This window comes from Neopelma chrysocephalum, unplaced genomic scaffold (genome assembly GCF_003984885.1).
Source record: "Neopelma chrysocephalum unplaced genomic scaffold, ASM398488v2 Primary Assembly neopelma1_22, whole genome shotgun sequence".
In the NCBI taxonomy this organism is placed as follows: Eukaryota; Metazoa; Chordata; class Aves; order Passeriformes; family Pipridae; genus Neopelma; species Neopelma chrysocephalum.
In genome coordinates, this window is record NW_020897689.1 from 29836561 (window position 1) to 29857473 (window position 20913).

At 40.1% G+C, this 20913-nt stretch overlaps 1 protein-coding gene across 1 annotated transcript in view; it reads left to right on the forward strand.

The window, feature by feature from the left end:
* The first annotated feature begins 455 nt into the window (after positions 1-455).
* Positions 456-20913, forward strand: part of GNAL (G protein subunit alpha L) — a 193517-nt gene continuing 173059 nt past the window's right edge. The window contains exon 1 of the mRNA XM_027676757.1: positions 456-1139. Within this exon, the coding sequence (XP_027532558.1) occupies positions 671-1139 (469 nt within the window). The 5' untranslated portion in view covers positions 456-670. The remainder of the gene's footprint in view (positions 1140-20913) is intronic.

Genomic DNA, 20913 nt, shown 5'->3' on the forward strand with positions numbered 1-20913 from the left:
CGAGGATGCCGAGGCTGGCGGGGACTGCCTCGGCCTCTTCGGGGCCGCTGTCACCGTGCGGGTCCCTCTCCGTGAGAGGCCTCCGCCTCGGCTTGTCCCCCAGGGATGCTGGGGGAGAGGATGTCTGTCTGTCAGGGGCTTAACCTCGGGGAGGTGTGCGTGCACCTCCCGGGGTTCACACAGGGGGCACGGCGGCCCTTCCAGAAGGGAGGAAACAAGGAGGGAGGAGGAAACAAGGAGGGCGGGTGGTGTAGGCAGCGAGGGGGCGAGGGTCTCCCAGCCAGGGCGCGGAGCGGGAGGTTTGGGAGACCCTCGACTCCCGAGGCGAGGTGGTGGGGAAGGGGCGGAGGGGCGGACGGGGAGGGGGCTGCGAGCGTGTGTGCGCCTGTGTGTGGGCGCGGGCGCCCCCGCCCTTCCCCTGGCGTTGCTGCGCGGTGGGCTGGCGCTGGGGTATTTACGGTAACGTGGACCCGGCGGTGGCAGCTCGGTCGGTGTCAGGTGATCGGCGCCGAGGAGCCGCCGCCGCCCGGGAGGAAGATGCAAGATGGCCCAGCGGGGCCGTGAGGGGCTCCGTGGCGCCCCTTCCGCGCCCGCCGCCTGCCCGGCCGGCGGGAAGCGCTGAGGCCAGCCCCGCCGCGATACAGCCCGTCCCCGGCGGCGGCACCGAGCCATGGGGCTCTGCTACAGCCTGCGCCCGCGGCTCTTCGGCGACGCCGGCGGCGGCGGCTCCATCTCCAGCGCCGGCGCCGCCTCGGAGCCCGAAGTGCCGGCGGAGCCTCACGCCGCCCCGCAGCCGCAGCCTCTCGGCGTCCCGCTCCGGCCCGGCGGTAAGCCCGGCGGGGAGGCGGACGGGCCGCCGCTGCTGCTGCAGAACGGCGGCGGCGGCGGCGGCAACGGGGCGGCCCCCGAGCGACAGCCGGCGCTGCCCAAGGCCGGCGGCCCCGGCCTGGGCGGCGGGGGAAAGGCGGCGCGGCAGCAGGCGCTGCACCAGCCGCCGGCGCTTCAGAGGACCTGGGAGAAGCTGCGCTTGGAGGAGCGGGAGGCGGAGAAGGAGGCGAGGAAAGTCAGCAAGAGCATCGACCGGGCGCTCAAGGAGCAGAAGCGGGAGTACAAGCAGACGCACCGCCTGCTGCTGCTCGGTACGTGTGTGTGTATGCGGGGGTGTGCCGGGGCGGGCAGGTGCCCCGCGGGGCTCCCCGGCAGCGCCTCCTCCGCGGCTTCCCCTATTTTCTTTGGGCACCCTCCATCCCTCCTTTGTCTCCCCGCTGCCCTCTCCCCGGCCCGGCCCTGCCCTCCCGCCCCCCGGCCGTGGCCGTCCCCGGGCTTTCTCTTAGACAGGTTTACACCTTCTTTTCTTTTCCTCCTCCCCCTCGTCTCTCCTCCTCCCTTTTGGCTCTGGCAGTGGTTTTGCAATGGAGAACACGATCGGCGCTTGTCCTGCGAGGGCGAGCGGCTCCACCCAGGCCGGCGGGCGGGAGCGATGCGGGAGGGGGAGCGGCGGGGTCTGCCCGGGGACAGGAGCCCTACCCGAGCCGGGGGCTGCTCCCATCGCCCCCGGGGCGGGAAGTTCGCTCAGAAACATTGACCCAGAAAAAAAAACAAAACACAGTAGAAAGGAGGAAAAATGGCCATGCACAAGATGTGTGTAGCCTGTGGATGGCCCTACTCTGCCGCGTGTAACCAGCGATGGTTTAGTGAGGAGCGGTACAGTGGGCTTGAGGCTCCTAAATGAGAGGAGTGCTGATGAGCAATAGGCTCCTTGTTTAAAGAATCAGCGAGCGGAATAAGGGGAAATAAGCGGGTGTAGGTATGTATATTCCTCAGGCATCGCCTCAAGATGTGTTCTTCAGCTGTTGGCTCTCAGATTTTTTTAAGGATGATTTGTCAGCTTTTGACCCCTCTTCTCTGAGGTGCTACGTGTGGTCTGCTATTGCCACTGCTCTTTCTAAGCGTTAGTTAATAGTCCTCTCCAGAGGATTTGTACCAGCTGATACATTTACAGTATGAAAACCACAGGGGTATCTAATACAAGCATCTCATTTCCTGCAGGAAACAGAACAGTCATACTGCAGGGCTTTTTTTTTTTTTTTAATGGTCTGAGCAGAGGGCTTATTTGGCCTCTTAGCTGTGGTCATAAACCTCTGTTTTCTGTCAGCATGAAAATACTGATTTGCTTTTGCATTAGCTTGCTTTGCGTGTTTTTGTTAAGTTGCGTGGTACAAAGTTTTGGTGCTTATCTATGTGCATTCCAGATTTGGGGTAGTCTTTACATCTTTCTTTATGAAGCTCTGTTTTCATGTTACTGGACTCCTTCATTCCTGTTGGTGGGTAAGGGGAGGAGAAAATATGAATACAGCAGCACATAAAAGGTATAAGCAATGTTCACCAGAACTGTAGTGCTCCACTTCCAAAAATGTACTACTAGTACTGTAGGATACTAGTACAGCCAGTAAAAGAGAAGAGGAAGAAGATGTAATTCTCCATGGAATTAGTAATGTTATTTGTAAAATGTCTGTTCTGATTCTTGAACTGTTACAGTAATTAACTCTTAAAAATATGCCTTTTAAAATGGAATATTAATAATTTTAATGTTTTTTCCTCCTGTAACATCTGAAAGTGTGTTGTGACTAGTATGGCTACAAGAAGGCAGAGATACTGGTTGGTGGCCTTCCTCTAGAGAGCATTGTAATTGCTTGAACAAAAGGATCCTAACAAATAGATACTATGTGTAGTCTATAACATGAGCGGTTGTTATAGTAAACCAGAGCAGTAAACACCTGTTCAGAAACAATGCCATTTGAAAAATAAACCATCTGTGACCCTTGGCACCCTGAAAGAAACTCAACACTCTTGAGACTGTCTGTGTTGAATTTTGTATTAAATCTGTATCATAATCAAAAAAGATTCTCTTGATCTCCATATCACTGGGAGGAAATGTTAGATTATTGTTTCAGCCCTGGCAGATCAGGGCCTGATATAAATGTTTGATTCGGATGTAGGGAGAGCTGCAGGTGCTTTGTGTTGCTGTTTGAAAGCAGTGGAAACGCTGCTCCAGATAAGAGGAAATTATTTAGAACGCGGAAGGGTTTATTTGTCAGAGAAGGAGTAAAGGAAAATTGCATTGCATAGGGTAATCTTTTTCAGTCTTTCACAGAGGAAAAGACTTAGGATGTATGCAGAGGCCTCTTAGAATAAAGAATATTATCATCCTGATATTTTATAACGTTTCAGGTGGTAAAGAACTGGATCCCTGTCCCTAAGGTCTTCCTGGCAGAGTGAGCCTGAAAAGCATACCTTTGCTAGAGAGAGAAGGAATATTTTTGTAGATCAACATGGAGGAAATGCATAGCAGAGATGAAATGGTGAATGCAGTGACAGCAGAGCACTGTCACAGAGCAAACAAAGTTGAGCAACAGCGTTGGCGTGGGCTTTGTGTTTCTTTTTTTAAACACAAATTTGTAAATAATAGTCTCATGTGTTTGTCCTTGTATATCTTCTATATTATCTGGGGCAAGTTTAGAGGATATTATTGAAATTTTAGAGAAAAACACAGACTATATTTTAAGAAGCTACTACTAGATATCAAAAGGGTATGCAAATAAATGCGCTAATGTAAGAACACTAAGAATCTCTAGAGTCTAAATAAGTGATGTATTAGAAGAGAAACTTCTTTAAATGTTTGAAAACGACCTTTCCTTAAAAGCACACTGATTCTTTTATTCTGTCGAATGAAAACAATCAGCTTTGTGATGAGCTGTGCACGTAAGTTACCAAGATATTATGAAGTCTCAAAGGCTTTTTTTTAGTGTGTGTTGGTAAATATCTCTCAAAGAGCCTGTTCTTGCCTGTCACAGCTTCCCCCCAACTAATGTCTCGTGCTGCACATGATGTTTTGATGCTCTCCTCTAACCTACATTTGGAAACACTTAATGTGTTTTGTCATAACCAGCAGTTGTGAAAGGGAGGGTGTGTGCAGTAAGTCCTCAAGATCAGCTCTGTCTGTGCCTCCCACATTAATAGATGTGTATATATCAGGTGACTGTAAAGGTGATGTAGAGGCTTTACTGCTGCACTGGAATAACAGCAACGCTGTTCAGGTCTATTTGTTTTTCTTCTGCAAGAAAAAGAATCCACAAAAAATGGAAACCAGCTTTCCACCACAGTTGGCTCTTTCTTGCTTAATGCCCACTTTAAAAAAAGATCAGAAATTGTATGATTATTGAATTGATTATTGTGCACTTGTATTATTTGTGGGTTTTTTATTTCCTTTTCTTTTTGTAAGTGAAAATGTTCACCTGTGCAGAATTTCTAGAATGCTTTTACTAACCCTGAGATGAGGATTTTTTTAGGTGTACATATTTATTGCACAGGTTTACAGGGCTTGATCATAGTCTTGTAGCTTTGATTTCTGACTTGTTTTCTGTTTGGTCTTTTTTTCTAGAGAATTGTAATCACTCTCTTCTACAGGACTGTTTTTAGCTGCTGATTTCCTAGAAACTGTAGAAACACTACAAATCACTTTATAGAAGCAATTTACGTTCTCATTTCCAGTCTCATATTTTAAACTATTTTGTGAGTAAGTGTGGTGAAGGGGAATTGGCTTTAAACAAAGTGTTAACCATTGTGGTATAATTAAGGCTCATGTAATATTGAAGTAAGCCATAGATAAAAGACAAGAGCTACCTAGTAAAATATTCTAACCTCTGGCTCCTCTTTCTTCCATTTATCCTGACTCTTGGTTGCTGTCCTAAGTTCAGATGACTTTCTCAAGCAGAACACTTTATTTTACACTTCCCTGCTAAACTGAAACTGAAAGTGTTCTGGGGAAAAGCTTTTCTATTCAACAGAAACTGAAAGTAATGATGTAGGGATTGAGAGAGGGAAAATGGAGATAGTCATTTTCTTCACTTAAAAGGTACTGTAACTGCTTACCTGATATTTAAGTATTGACTTGATAGTGAAATTTAGATATATTTGGCGATGTTTATGTACAAAAGTATGTAAAACATATCAAGAAACGTAACTCCCCTGAACTGATGGAAATCAAACACAAGGATGCCTTGTCAAGCTTGGGAAACTGCTAAACAGGAGATCTCAGAAACTCAGAGATGTATAGTAAAAGTAATGCTCTTTTAGTTTTCCTAACTATACACCTAAGGACTGTTGTCAGAAATAAACTTTGTTGCAAAGAGGGTTTCTGATCTTACAGTGGCTTTTAGACTTTGCCTGTGTCTGCATAAGGCTGTGTGCTTGAGGTGTTTTTCTGTTACCACCAGAGATGATGCCCTCCTTTTTCTGTAAATGAGATTGGCAGATTTAGGATCCCTACAGCCAGGTAATCTCAACATGGAGATAATGGATATATAATTGGTAGGAACAGATATTTCCAGGACTTTGAAATAATGGGTTGCAAATACTGACCAATGTAATAAAGTAAATGGGTTCTATAATCCCCAATCCTTTGCATCATTTGCATTTCTTCTGAAATGCTCTTCTGCTTTGGTTGTAATTTATGGCATCACAGGAAGTGGTATATGCACTCCTCCAGGTGAGGAAACCAGTAGGCGGAAGACACCAGGAAGACTTTAATTAGTTCTTAAGTTGGGAGTTTAAGTGTACTGAAAGCAATCCCTGATTTACAATACTTAGCTTTGTGAGGCTTTCCCTGCTGTGCAAGGATGGGTTCTGCAGCTGCTACTTAGGTAGTATGAACTTTCAGCTAGTAGGCAAGTTTTGTATATCAGTGTGTATTCCACAAATACTTACTGTAATATAGTGTCTTAATTAAGCAAACTATGCTGGTATATTCTTTGTCATTTTAAGGTCCCATTACCGTTTGTAACTTATTGACTGCAGAAATTTTAAAGAGTATGTAAAACTCCTGGATTTGAATATTTGTTTTCCCTTTCTCCGTTCCTTTCCCCCCCAATTTAGAAGAAATACAGTTTGAAACATTGTTCCCATGCTCATCTCTTTTCACTGCTCAAGGCACACATAATTTTATTTTTTTTTTCATTTTATTTTCTTTGACTCAATGAAACTACAAATTTAGGGAAATACTTACTGGTGGGGTTTTTTCCTGAAGTTATGTCTTCCTTCAACATACTTTTTCAATTTGGGTATCATTTGAGTTTAGAAAGTTGAATTAATTTTTTAAAAAATTACTCTTTTTAATCCAGCAGCCTGTTTGAGCTGTGGCAGAAACCTGGCCTGCCTTCTGCTTATTTGATAGTTTAGCTAATTTGATAGTTAAACCTGTTCTAGAAATATTTTCCTTTTGCTGAATGGTGTGGAAATGGTTCTTCTCCATGGATTTTTAATAGTAGTAGAGAAACAAAATGGTGTAAATAAGATAAGAGCTTTTGCTTACCCCCTTTATAGAAGGAGTAGCAACTTCTGAGTTGCCATTTTGCCTTGGAGAAGTCTTGACAATACCTTTCAGGGTTTTCTTAAATTTTGTGTGGTTTGGATCTCTCGTAGTGGCCAATAAGAGGCTCTTCTTAAAGTACATGCTTGATGGGTTGAACAGATTAGTAAAACAAAGCACAGAGCGGGAGTTACTCAGCCCGTTTGCTGGTGCCACAGTCCAAAAAAGTCCTTAAGTGGCCTTCTGTTGAAGGTATAATCTATTTTTAGAGATTGAAATGTATGTCAGTAGTTATTACTTAGTATATCTTAATAAAATCAGCCTTTTGTAGGTACTTAAAATAGGTTGGTTATGGTTAAGATTTGCAGCCTTGCGTGGTTATTCAACCCTGTGAGATCCATGTTGGGCTACAGTCATCAACACAGGTTTTACTTCATGGGTAGAAGCTTTGTCTTACTGTGCCATTACTTACAACTGTCTGACACAAGTGTTCTAAGTGGGGTTTTTTTAGTACTTCGGATGTTTTCTTTTGACTGATAATAAATCAATAAGGTGTTGTGGTTGGTTTGTTTGCTTTTTAAATACCCAGGAAGGGAGGATCTGGAAGGAAGGCAACCTCGTACCTGGCCTGTGCACATCATATTTATGCCTTTTCCAAGAGTGGATGAGCATGTTCAGTATACTGACTAGCAGTATTTCATATTATCCCTGTAGCACTGTGTAGCTGTGTGTGAAAGTCCATTGTCTTGTGATTTGTCTGCACATGAATATTGAAGAAAAGTATGAGAACTTAAAGCCTTGCTGAATAAGCTGTACACAAGTCCCACACTTGCTGCTTGGGACTAGAATAAGTAAAAACTGCTTAAGAAAATATTTATTATTTTCTTTTTCTGTGTTCATGTGTGGAAGATCAAAAAAATACAAGAAAAAAGCTGCCAATTAATGTCTGTAACATAAGGCATAACATCAATCACCTGTAGTGGAAGATCTTAGTTGATAAGATCTCTTTGAAGTCAAACTTGAATTGCTTCCTCATAATCTGGTATTTTACATTTGTTTGTTTTTAAACTTAAGTTTGAAGAATTATAAATTCCACTTATATTCAAAGTAATGTCAGGTTTAAGAATAATAAATTATTCTTGCTGAAAATACCATTACTGTAGTAAGTCAGATCTAGGCAGAATTTTAAATTCTGTGCTGTTATCTTTATTTTAGAGAAGAATTTACATCATGTGGGAACAACATTCATTTTGGAGCTTAAAAGCTGTTTAAAAGCACAAGGCTTTTGTTTTCTGAAGTATTTAAAATAAAAAGAAAAAAAATTGAAAAGTCTTTCACTTTTTCTATGATAGGCAATACAATTTTGACAGTTTCTTTTAAGAAGACTTCATTCCCTTAAGGGGCAAAAAGGAAGCTCTTCTCAGCAATCAACTCAACCAAATTGTCTAGTTGGTCTTCAGTAAAAGAGAACATTGCTTCTCTAATTTGGGTTAGTGCATGCAATCGAGATAAGTAGCAGGCTTAAAAACGTCTGTAATAAAAATCTGACAATAAATTGAGTCCTCACTCTCTGTGGGTATCATTTCCTCACCCCCATCCTCTCTTCTTTGAATTTGAAAATACATACTTTTTGATACATGTAATATATTCTGTATTTAATTTGCCATATATGGATTAAAATGGATAGAAAGAGTTGTATTTTTCCACTATGAAGAATGAAGGCTGTGTTAAACTGCTGGAAGTGTGGATGAACATGGATCCTTAGTATTAGGTGCAAGTGTAATTTATAACTTATTCACAACAGTTTTCAATAAAAGATTGTTGCTGGAGACATTACCAACTCTGTTATGCTGCAGTTCTCTTTTTGGAGAATTGGTCATTCTGCATCTTGACAAAAATGTAGAATGCCCTTCATGGTGTAAGGCTGTGCCTTCTTCGTAATCATCTTTATTTTTCTGAATGCCTTACATCACAGAATATGCTGAGCTGGAAGAGACCCACAAGGATCATCAAGTCCAACTGTCAACCCTGCACAGGACAGTCCCAAGGGTCACACCATGTGCCTGAGAGTACCATCCAAATGCTTCTTGAATTCTGTCAGGCTTGGTGCTGTGACCACTGCCCTGGGGAGCCTGTTCCAGCCACTGGATGAAGAACCTTTTTCCAATATCCAACATAAACCTCCCCTGATACAACTTCAGGCCATTCCCTTGCGTTCTGTCACTGGTCACCACAGAGAAGGGATCAGTGCCTGCCTCTCCTCTTCCTCTCATTATGAAGTTGTAGGCTGCAATGAGTTCTCCCCTCAGTCTCCTCTTCTCCAGGCTGAACAGACCAAGGGACCTCAGCTGCTCCTCATACAGCTTCCCCCTCAAGGCACTTCACCATCTTTGTTGTCCTCCTTTGCAAACACTCTAATAGCTTACTTCATTCGCGAAGCCCAGCCATGATTTTGGAGGACTAAGCTACAACATAAGCAAGTTGCTTTTTTTTCTTGGGTGAGAGCACTTATTCCTAGTTCACAGGTTTGAATTAATTTCATGTTAACTGTAGAATCATTTTCTATGCCAAATGATATTTTTTCAGACAGAGGTGCACATCTGTGTCTCTGTATGCCCACAAATGACCACCAACGGTCTTGTAAAACACGGTTGATTGCTCAGAGGAGTCCGGGTGAGTTAAACAAGCCTTCAAAAGTATGTGGTTGGATTATGTCCTGGCATATCTCATAGGCTTAAATCTTCATAAGAACAGGGCAAGGGTAATGGATTCTGTAACAAGATTGCGTTTTTTCATCCTTTGACTCACTGGACATTTGAATTACAAAATAGACTTGTGGTGTTATCTGCTGCCTGTTCTGAGCTTCCTGTACTTGTCTAATTCACTGTCTAGAAGAGATATGAACAAGATATTAAGCACTTCTAACATGTACCAGCCTTTGCAAAAAAAATGTTTCTTTTTTTATATTCTTATATAAACTATAAACCTAAGATGCAGAAGAATATAATAATTTGTATAAAGGACATATGCAGAAATAACCAGTTCATAATCTGAAAAGATGTGAACTTAAAGAGTTTGATGAGGGGTTTTTTGGGTTTGGTTTGTTGTTTACATTTTTTTAAGTTAAAATTTAATTTTAATTTAGTTTAAAAAAAAAAAATCCTCTTTTCCTTTCTAAGTAGCAAGATGCTGTGGAAGGTATTTATATCTCATAATGTATCTGTTTTCCCCCAGTCATTTAATTACCTAATGTTAAAAACTGAACAAATTAAAGTCCTTGATGTGTATGAGATGTTTTTCTGCTTCAGCTATGCTCAAAAATCTCATAGTATACCACAAGTATGCTACTGTTATGTGTGATGCTGTGCAACCTAGTCATTTACAAACAAGCAGGAAAACTGCATGAGGGATAGGCTATAACTTAAGATGACTTCCACATCCTTTTAATCACTGGGTCTACTGACTTGTGAGCATGGCTTAATGCAGAAGAGTAACTGTTCAAACTGTTTTGCTTTTATCCTTTGAAAATATTTCCATGAAGGAAACCAGATGGAAACTACAGGATAATAATTCTGGTGTAGATTGAGTAGTTGATCTTCCTTTGATTTTACATTTTGAATGAAAAGCAGAAATCTCATTCTTTAGAGTATTTTCTTACTCTTTGGATATGCTGAAGGGAGCAAAAAAACCTAACTCAACCAACAAACCATCCTTCTTTCATGTAAATTCTCATGGCTTTGGTTTGTTTAGCAGAACTGTACTTCAAGTTAATATTAATCTGGATTGTCTTTATAGATGAAATAGCACTGAGAGGGGAACACAACTTTCTGGCCCTTAGAGAAAGACTGGATAACAAACTGCATTTAAATAACTGCCATGCATTGTTTCTTTTAGTAAATACATTTTTCTTCTTAATTTGGGGGATATTTTGAACAGCTTTACACTTTCTGTGATTCTTTGGTTCTCTAAAGCAATTATTTTCACTTAATGAAAGACAATACAGAAGCAGTAGAGTTCAGCATGATGTTCCCATCATCTTGCTTTCAGATCAGGTGCAGTAGCAGTCCCTCTACCATGAGGTTCCAGGTGCAGCCAGAGTGTATAATGCTGTTATTCCAAATTCTATTGCTGCTTCTTCAGGTTTTCTTATTCTACTCAATATCTGGATTCATGAGCTTGTTTGTTCAGTAGTGTCTTTCTTTTTTTTTTTTAGATAGGGAAACTGTGGTAATTATTGGGGGGCAACATATTCACTCCAGGAGCCTTCTGCTTCTTAACTCGATATATAGAGGTGAGGATGTTGACTCAGCAGAGGAGGGAGGGAAAAGAACAAAAAAACTGCCTACAGTGGTGTTTGGCTTGTGATATGCAGAACTCTGTTCTGTCAGGGGATTCTGGCTCTGGGTGTATTTCAGCTATGTCTTTGAACTACCAGAGGTGGAAGGAAAACTGTTTCATGGAAAAGCTGAAATGGAGAGAATAATTTTTTTGATACTAGAAGTTGCTCATAGTTTAATGCAGAAAGGATCACCTGAAGAGCAATCGACTCCAAATTGACTCCCATTTGGCAGTAGTCCTTGTCTAATTAAAGCAGATTCACAAATATGTGATCTATCTGCCAGAGACTGAATAATGCTTTCTAATATGTCAGGAAAAGCTAAAGCAAAGCAGTAAAAGGTCAAACAGCCTTTCAGATGTGTTACAGAAGGATTTGGAGGGTGGGCAGGAAAGACAAGACTGTCTTTCATGCTGCTTCACACTGTGCACAAGTATCACTGCTGGTGCTCCTAGTCCAGCATTTTCAGGAACAGGAAATAGGGGTTCTGATGCTCTGAAATAGAATGACCAGATGTTTATATACAATGCTTAAGAACAGGTTCTTACCTTGTTCTGCTCCAGGGGGAGACTGTTCATCTTAATACCACAGTTTCTCAGGGGTTTTGTGCATTGGTTGTGCGAGCAATGACGCAGTCTGCCAAGGTTCTGCAGCACCTCCTCTTATAGCACATGTAGATTGTGTGCAGGACAAAACAAATACATAAACTTTTCAAGCCTAAAGAGCGTAACATTAGTACATCCTACTATGTTGACTGCCACTGAAATGTAACTTTTTCTTAGTGACAGTATTTCTCTTAATACAAAGATGGCTCAACAAGTATGAGAATGAAAGTTTTCTTTTTTTTTTTTACCCTCCTACCCTTACTCTTAAAAGTAAGAACTTCTCTGCTGTTTTGAGATTGTTGTTTTTTTGCTTGTTGTTTTTTTGCTTTTTCTCCCCTATGTATCTGTATCCTGATAGCCTGATAAAGGGATAATTAGATAATCTGATAAAAGAGTAATTAGAAACTTAACTGTCTGTTCACATGATGTGCAAAGAAATGCTAAATTAATCTCTTGTAATCTTGTGTCAGAAAAAAAGCAATTTGACGATACTACTGAATGCCACATAAATAAATAAACAACAACTTTTTAGTTCAGTCCTTTATTCCCTAATGCAGATCTCTAAAGTTAGACTGATAAAGACTTTGGTATTGGTAGCTGCTTCATCAGCATGAGGTAAGTAATCAAACAACAGAGCAGACTTTAGGAATTTATGAATGATTAGGCTGATAGTCCAGAAGTGACTAGTAAGATTTTTCCATTTGACTGTCTGTGTAACCAAGAAATTTAACTTCCTCATAGTCTCTGTGCTCTAAATTAATAAGTTGCTTGAATTTTAACATGAATATTACACTATTACTTCATACAAAGTGTTCAAGCAGTGGTATTTTTGGGGACCCTAGTATAGAATAGGACATGCACTGTCACACCAACCAACTTCATCTTTTGCTGGGTTGGAATTCATACTACACTGGCTTTCTCCGGCTCGTTTGTAGCTATAACTCAGTTATTCCATTCCTTGAAAGAAAACGGTCTGGAAAATATTCCTTAAAAGCTAAGTGTGTTCACCACCTATTACTTTTGTCTGCCTGTTTTTCCAACATGTCAGAAGTGGGCAGTACCTGCTTTTAATGGTGTTTTTATTAGTATTTATTTTCTGGAGGAATTGTTTTTTGGCCTCGTTCATCAGACAGCTCATAATATTATATATCCAAGTCTTTCTGAAACTGGCAAATAAAAATCTTTGTACTCTGCCTCTGCTGATTCCAGAGATAGGACCTCACAGTGGCTCATTGAAGAATATTATTTGACTGTACCATGCTTATCAGAGTTGCTGTTCTGCAAAGTTGATGCTCATCCACACTTCAGTCTTTTGATAAGCTAGCATATTCACAGTGGTGTCTTTAATCAGTGACTAAAAGTTTACTGTAACTAGTTGAAGATTCACAATTAGTTCTTGAAAACCATCTCTTATCTGATTCTCGATTCATTTAAACTCTGTTGTATCGATCATTTGTAGAATAACATCAGGCATACTTGTGCTGCTTATTTATAATATCAAATGTCTTTCATTGACATAAACCTTCAACTTAATCAACTGTGTTTGGTATCAATATCCCTCAGATTTTTTTTTTTAATTAGGCAAATAACTTATTACTGATTCATTGACTTTAGAAGCAGACACGAGTCCTGTGCTTGGAACATGATTTTTCTCAAGCTGTGTGTAATTTAAAAAATGGGATATCATACCTCAAAAAAACTTTATTTTCCAAAGCCCTTAGGTTATTTCATGGCATAACAGTAAATGTGATTGACATTCTTTATGCTGTTATCTGTGGTGATTTGCAGAACATGCCTGGATCTTTGCTGTAAGGGGTTCTCCTATAAATATTAAGAAAAGAACTGTTTAGATCACATTGTGAAGAAAGAGGGCAAGAATCCCTGTTTGAAGAGTTAACTTGTGTTGACACACAGGGCAGTATTTTCTGTTACCGTTTTAATGTAAAGAATGTAACTTGACATTTCTGGGTGAATGTTTTTATTTAAGAATGAGGCTGCTTAATCACGTCTTGGTCTAGCATGGTGTAGAAGAACATGGTACTGTCATGATTTCTTGCCAAAAAAATTTTTTTTTATTAACTTGAAATACTTCGGAAACAGCAGTATTTTACTTGGCCCTTTTCATCCCTGTAGAGTATAGTCTGGTTTTAGGGTGGTTGAAACTGTCCACTTCTCTCTCCTTTTCTTAAAAAGGAAACAAGCTGCTTATTTAAATTCATAGTTTCAACAAGCTGGAAATGCTTTATCAAAATCAAATATTAGGCCAGTTGAATATTTACTGCTACTACAGTCCAGCACAGGAGAGGAAAAAAAGAGTATCTTATGATGTTGGGGGGGTTTTTGGTTTTATTTTTTTTATTGGCTGTGGTCCAAAAGTGTCTTCTGTACTATGTTAGATCTTACAGGCAGTGGATTGGACCTTTTATGAACTCTGGCTTTCAAATCAGCTGACTTTTGTTACTTTTTGCCTTCTTTGTTTATGGCTGGAAAGTTACTTATCATTCAGGTTTTGAAAAATCTTAACCATGAAAGAGTCCAACTCAAAATGTAAAACTCTTAAATCCAAGCACTTAATAAATTAACACTTAGTTTGGGTCACCTGTTTTGTGGCTTTTTATTTTTATATAGCAGTTAGGAAGGATAACATCTGTTATAAAAATTGCTTATTTTCAGAATTGTTATATGTGTTACATGTTGGAAATCAACTCTTATTCTAACCTTTTACTAACATAAAGGAAGAATTCTTACCTTCATAGTCCTTTTCTTTATTAATAGGAATTTAACTGAAGAATTAAGTCTCTGTGAATGCATTGAAGTATTCTTGTTCTTTAACTCATCTTAAATGTGCACTAACAATTATCTCAATTTATAAAATACTAGGCTGAGTCTGTCATCCCATCATAAACAGTATGATTTTTTATTCTGAGGTGTATACATTTTTTTTCAGTCTGTCAGATGGCTTGGAAAATGTTTCTTGACCCCCATCCAAGGTTGACAGTGTATTTAACATTTCCAAGGATAGCCGTTCCTCTCTGGGTGTTCTGATAAATGCTCTAACTGGAACCAGGTCTTCTAGTATTTTAATTGACTCTCCACACAGGGATCCTTCCTGTGGAGAAAATATGCATTTTCCTTTAAAAGCATTTCCAAAATAGATTGCAAGCATAAACTGTTGTGCTGATTTAAAAGTAAACCGGCGGGAGAAATGAACCCAGCTCAAGAGAGATTACAGGTCAGAGTTACAATTTACTAAAAAGGTTACAATAAATACAATGATAAAGAGAAAACTGGTTCTAACCCCCAAGGACAGCACCCTGGAACAAGACCAGAAGAGTGTTCCTTAGCCCCTGTGCTGAGGACCACGTGGCCCCCCACGTGGTGCAAAGTAAAAGGAAGGGAAACCTGTTGGTCCAGATGATGGTCACAGTTCTGTTGTAGTAATGATCACAGTCCTGTCGAGAGTGGCAGTTGCAGTCCTGCTGAAATTCTGGTCCTCCTTTCGATCCGATGAGTGGTACCAGAAGTCCCAAAACCCAAAGTTTATATATGCTCAAGTTCAGGTGGGAATGCCCAGTACCTGCCCCAGGGCAGGGAGTTTCACAGTGGGTGATTCAACTCTGTGAGTCATGGGATATTTTTGGAATCTTTGATGGTCTAGGTCATTGCAGCCACTTATTATGCCAGTCCAAGGTGGCCCATTAGCAAAGATGCACCCTCAGGCTGGGTATGAAGGTGTTAATGCCTTTCTGGGGGGGAGTTATCACAGCTGAGTCATTGGTGTGGAAACAAAAGAATGCTCTAGTGCCTCCAGGGTTTTTTTAACACCCGTCTTGTAGCCTGAGGTGTCAGGTGTGCCCTGGGCAGCTGCTGCAAACAATCCATTTATTAACAGTCCATCAGAAATGACATAGAGGGTGTAGAATACACAGTTTTGGTTTATACCCACATAGTAATAAACTGGTTCCAGGCCTTGTAACTAGGACAACAGTGGAGGAGAAAAAATAACTTTTAAGTATGGGAGCAGTTGTGTATATACTACTATGCTGTAGTATATAAAGATCTGAAGTTCTAACTCGGTGTAATGTGCAAGTATGTAAAACACATGCTTACACTGACAGCATAGTAAGTCTTGCTGTGACTGCAGGAATCTCAAATGTGAACCTAATTCTGCAGTGTCATCATTCTGGAATTTACTGCTCTAGTTGGAAGAGGGAGCTGAGGCCCAGAGGAATGGCAGAAAATTATCTTCTTGAATGTCTGATTTTTCAGCTTGATTATGGTACAGGTCAACAAAAGTTCTTAAAAAGTACTGAGTGGTTTTGTCTTCTACCGGCTTCACTTGGAGTCAGATGGTCAGCATCAACAAAGACTTACATGCAGAAGTGTTGTGTTGCGTAGTCTGAATATATCAGTTCCTTCAAGAACAATATTCTTTTGGTTTTGGTTTTAGTCATGTTTGTATCTGGTTCAGTCCTTGGATATGCATTTAAATGATGGTAATAATTCATTTGTTTATTTTATTTGAGTTAATTTTATACTTTTTAAGGGCACTTTTATTCTGAGCCTTAAAACTGAAAATGCAGTTTCTTTCATGAAGCCCATGAAATACAGTGTGCAACCCCTGACTCAACAGCAGGATGCTGAAAAAATTAAGGTAGATTCAAAGCAGCAGGCTACTTAAAATATTGACAAACACTTACTTGTTTGTTTTCTTAATTTTCACTTCTGATCGTAAATGTCCACTGGTATTCATCATGGAAAACTTTAGGCTGAGAGGTTAAAACATAATAAAGTCAGCTAAATAGTGTCATACAATGAAAGTCATTAGGAAGACTCAACAATAACAATCAGTAGTGTATGATTGTTCCAACTATGGTCAAACTGTCAAATACATATGCAAAAGTTAGGCAATTCCAGCATGAAGGGTATCTGTCCAAACTTTGGGACATATGCTTTATTGCTTTATTTCAACATGTGTTATGTTGTCTTTGATTAAATGACTGTCTGTGCTTCCTTTCTCCATTCCTCATAAGTCTATGCCTACCTTACAGTATATACAGTATAGAATAAATAAGAGCAAATGAATGACATGTTGACTGCATGTCATCCTTTCTTTTTCTTTTTTGTTGTGGAATATACAGAAGTCTTTAGTGTCTTGTATGGATTTTTCCGAGGCATGAACCACTGATATGGTTCTTCTTTTTCAGATGGAAAATCTAAGTAGAAGTGGATCATGCTCAAATAAACATATCATCTAATTTTCAATTATTAGTTTCAATTATTAGTTTAGATGCCTACAGGCTGACCTACTTCTAAAATTATTTTAGAGAGCTGTTACAATAAGCTACTACCTTTGGTGCCCAAATTATTATGTTAATATTTATTAGAATTTCTGAAAACTTCTTCTCAAATTAAATAATACTCAGAGTGGGGAAATGTAGCTATAAAGCTGCAGCTGTATGGCCTCCTCTGATGGCTATGCATCCAAGATGTGAAAACTCAGCTGTGAAGAAACTGAATTTTCTGGAACGCGTTTTATATCCCAGTGCCAGCCTAATGATCTAGGCCTCTTAGATACTGGTCAGACAGGTTCCCCATTTTCACAGCACAAGAATGTCTTCAAGTTTTAAAAGTATACTGTTCCTGGCTTTCTTGTATGTGACATCCATTTCCAGTCCAGTGAAAAATGGTGACTTGTAGCAGCTGTTGATATCCCTTTGTCTCACTTCAGATAAGCATGAGATGCAGTATAGTGGAAGGTGTCTTGGCAGCAGCATGCTATGTTGGGATAACTGCCTCATGTTGTAAAAATTATCAGACCTCATTGCTACTGCAGATTTTGAGAACCGAAAAGTCTTCATCTGACCAGGTTTGGGAGCAAGAGGATAAATGAAGAGTAATGAGAGGCCCTAACTGCACCAAGCAAAGGTCTCTGACAGATGGACAGTCATGTTCCTGTGAGAGAAAATTTTGTCCCTGCTCCTTGCTGCTAATGCATGACAAGAGTGCATGGTAAAAAAAGGAAGAAACAGCTTGTTCTTGCAGTCGCTAGTCTGATTTACCCCACGCTGAAGCAGACTACTAGTTAGTGAATTGGATGTTACCGGGATTTTCTTGTATGGTCAAACTCCTTCATTATACTTACTCCTTTGATTTACCACCTCTGGTGATAGAACTGTTCATGTAGTGGTACAATTTTTAGTGTAGAGCTTCTGTATGATTATTAGGTTTCACTTTTTTCCTTAAAAAATGTGTGATTGTAAAAAACGCGTGACTTCAGAAATATTTCTGTGGGCAGTATAAGTAATTGAACGTGTCATCAGTGGGGTTGATAACAGTGTAGATTGGAAATCCTGCATTCTTTCATTGGAACAAACTGGGGTCCAAATCTCATTCAAAACAAGATGCATTTTTATCTTATTGTTTTAGATCCCACATCTGTTCTGTTGCTCAGTGCTTGTCTTCTATCTGTGGTACTATGCCAGAACTAATGAATCCTGTGGGATCTTATTTAAGCTGAGGTCAGTGTTGGATAAACCATGTCAGTAATTCAGAAATAACTGAATCACACACTGTTGTAACTTCTGGGTATTGCTGGTTGCTCTAAAAAAGCCAGAGGAATTATGAATAAAGTTCAATGACTTGTCTACAAATATGGAATAAATTTAGGCAGAATTTGAGTGATTATCTAAGCAGGTGTGTAGCCAAAAAGAAGCTAGGGTATGAACTGCAACCAGAGTGTAAGACCTGCATCATAATACTTAAGGTAGTAGCACCCAAAAAGCTTTTTCCACCTGTATTACCAATTACCTGCTAGGTCAGATGTGAAGAACGATGCTGCTGGATATAAAGTCACTTGTCTATGTGACCTGCTGTGCAGTCAGATGTGCAGTGAAGCAAACTTCTCTGTGGCAAAAAAAAGACATATGGTTCCTGTTTCTTAAAGAAAACTGTAACAGCCTCTTTGCTGTGTCAAATGTCTTTCTTTACATCAGTTTCACCAGTTTGCAGGTACCATTGTATCATCTCTGTTTGCTCTTTTTACTCACCATTTGCTTTGCACCGAATGAAGCGGGATTCTGTAGCTAAACTGCCATGCCTTATCCCATAGCATAATTAGAACTGTTAATGCTATCTTTGCAATTTGGTGAATTGAAGGTAAACTTGAAAAGAAAACTTGTGTTAATTTTATTATAAAGGCAGCATGGAGTTTTATTTTTTTAAACGTGGGGTGTGCATGGTGGTTAATTGCAAGATCAGCTCATAAAATACCATATTCTGATGAAACTTGTGAACAACACAGAGGATGGTCTGGCATTTTCATAATGGTAACCATTGTTTTTATTTCACATTGAAGTAATTTCTCAGCTTCCTGATGGTTCTTTAATAAAGAGTTGCAACCTTCACGTGGCTTAGTGGATGTTCTTTATCAGTTTCACCATCTTGCCTATGAATGGGAATATGCCGAAGTCGACTTCTGTTTATGGTTGTTTATTTTTCAGGCCCATGTATTTTCAGTCATCTTCTGCCATATGTAAGTTAAAATTTCTGCAAGACATTTTCCCTACTAACAGTAGGGAGTAGTTTCTTTTGGAAGGCCAAATAAAAAAGAGCACTTTGATGGAGTGAGGTGCACTGGATTGGCACTCATGCATCACACCATGTTACAGTAGATGCAGATGATATGCTGTGGTTTTCCCCAAGAAAAGCAGATGCAATATTGATAGATCCCAGAATGTGAAGGCATATGTCTAGAACCTTATATTTGATGATATTTCACTATCTAATACTCACATATTGACTGTTAACTCCTTTAAATGATTCTTGAGCTATTCTGTGACAATATATGAGGAAGATTGCTTCTTTATCAACAGTTCAAGGCACAGATAAACCTGTTGCCACCAACACAGTAATTGCAAAGACCACTGTGAATAGTCTCCGTGAAGACGTATTCTACAGGTTGCATTCAGGATTTGTAGTTTAACGGTGATAACTGGTCAACTGTAGACATGGAAACCACAACTCTGAAGATATTTGCCAAAGTTTATTACAGCTTGTTATTTACTTTTCTTCAGTTTCCCACTCCCACCATGCACCCCTCCAGTTTATACCACATTTGGGATGAAATGCATACACTTCTCTATTGATTGTGAAATTATATTAGATGTTTGGCTAACAAATAACAGCCATACAATTCACTTATGTCCTTCCTGTCTCACAGTTTCTCCAAACTGCCCATTTTTCAGCAACCCCTTTTAAGGAGAATCTTCTCTGCTTAAAGGTAAATACTGAAGACATTGAGAGCTTTAAAGCCGGTTCATGTACTCTTCATGTTTTCTGCTGCTGCTGTTCCTGAAGCCATATGGGAAGGAAGGAAAATTGGTGACTGTTGTTGACTTAGTGGAAATCGTTGGAGTGGTGGCAGTACCTAATAATATTCAGATTTATAACTGCCTTACTCCATTTTTTGTAAAGCAGTAAGTCTAACCAACTTTGTCTTCTTAGACACGATTGGTGTTGATTCAAGGTGCACCTGATTCCTCCTTTGCAAGCTGTTCACCTTTATGCCTTGAGCCTTCCTCTGATTTTTGGGTTGCTGAATGCATCAGACATATAGGTGAGATCAGCTTTACTCATCTAGAAAATTAGTTGATCAAGCAAACAGATCCTTTTGCTGACTGGTGCCTGAGCTTCCCTTCTGATATCCTGATTTGGTCCTCATACCACAAACAATGGAATTCACTGAAGGAATTATCCATGCTTTAGAGATGGAGAGATTCCCATCCCTAAACTGTATGTTGCAATAAATCTCTTAGCCAGGATGCGGTAGATGTGATGCTAAAATCACATTAGTTTTCAAGACACGTGGCTTTGTATGTGTGATGCCTTATACCTCTCATTGCCCTGGCAGAAAAGGAGGAAGCATAGAGGTTAGGTAGTTTCTGATGTGACTGGTCTGTGGGTTCAGTGGATTTTTCTCCTGTTAATTGTTCATCAAACTGTGAAACAACTCTGTCAGTTTTCAATGGCTACACTCTCTTTTGAGTGTGGAGCTCACCTAAGCGGTTTTGTTATGCAGAGATTATTATCTTGGGAAGAAATGAAGCTTCACACTGGCTTCCTTAGCCATTCAAAGGCCACACAAAACATTGTGTGTTCACTTTCTCCTCTACTTGTCACCTCTCTTAGTCATTGTTTCTCCCTGTCTGCACATCTGCTTTGCTTTGCTTTGTGCTTTGAGGAAAGCTTGAGTACAAGTGTTTCTCCTCTTTGAGATATACTGTTGTGCATTTACAGTACTGGTGTGCATATTAACTGCATACATCATTAATAATGAATAAATAATAAACTTGCAGGTCTTCAGTGTGATGGGAGATGTTCCTAACTTCATGAAATCTCCCTAGAGAGTTTTCTTTGAACGTTGTTTTTACCTTAAATTTTGACACAGGAATAACTTGAACTGAAAAAGGGATGTCAAGTTTTGAGAGAAAAAGTAAAGCTGAGAAACCTTTCCATTTTTTGATGCAAAAGGGGTAGCATATTATAACTGATATTCAAATACAGATATTTAAGGGGATGTCATGTTTCCCTAAAGATGTTGGAAA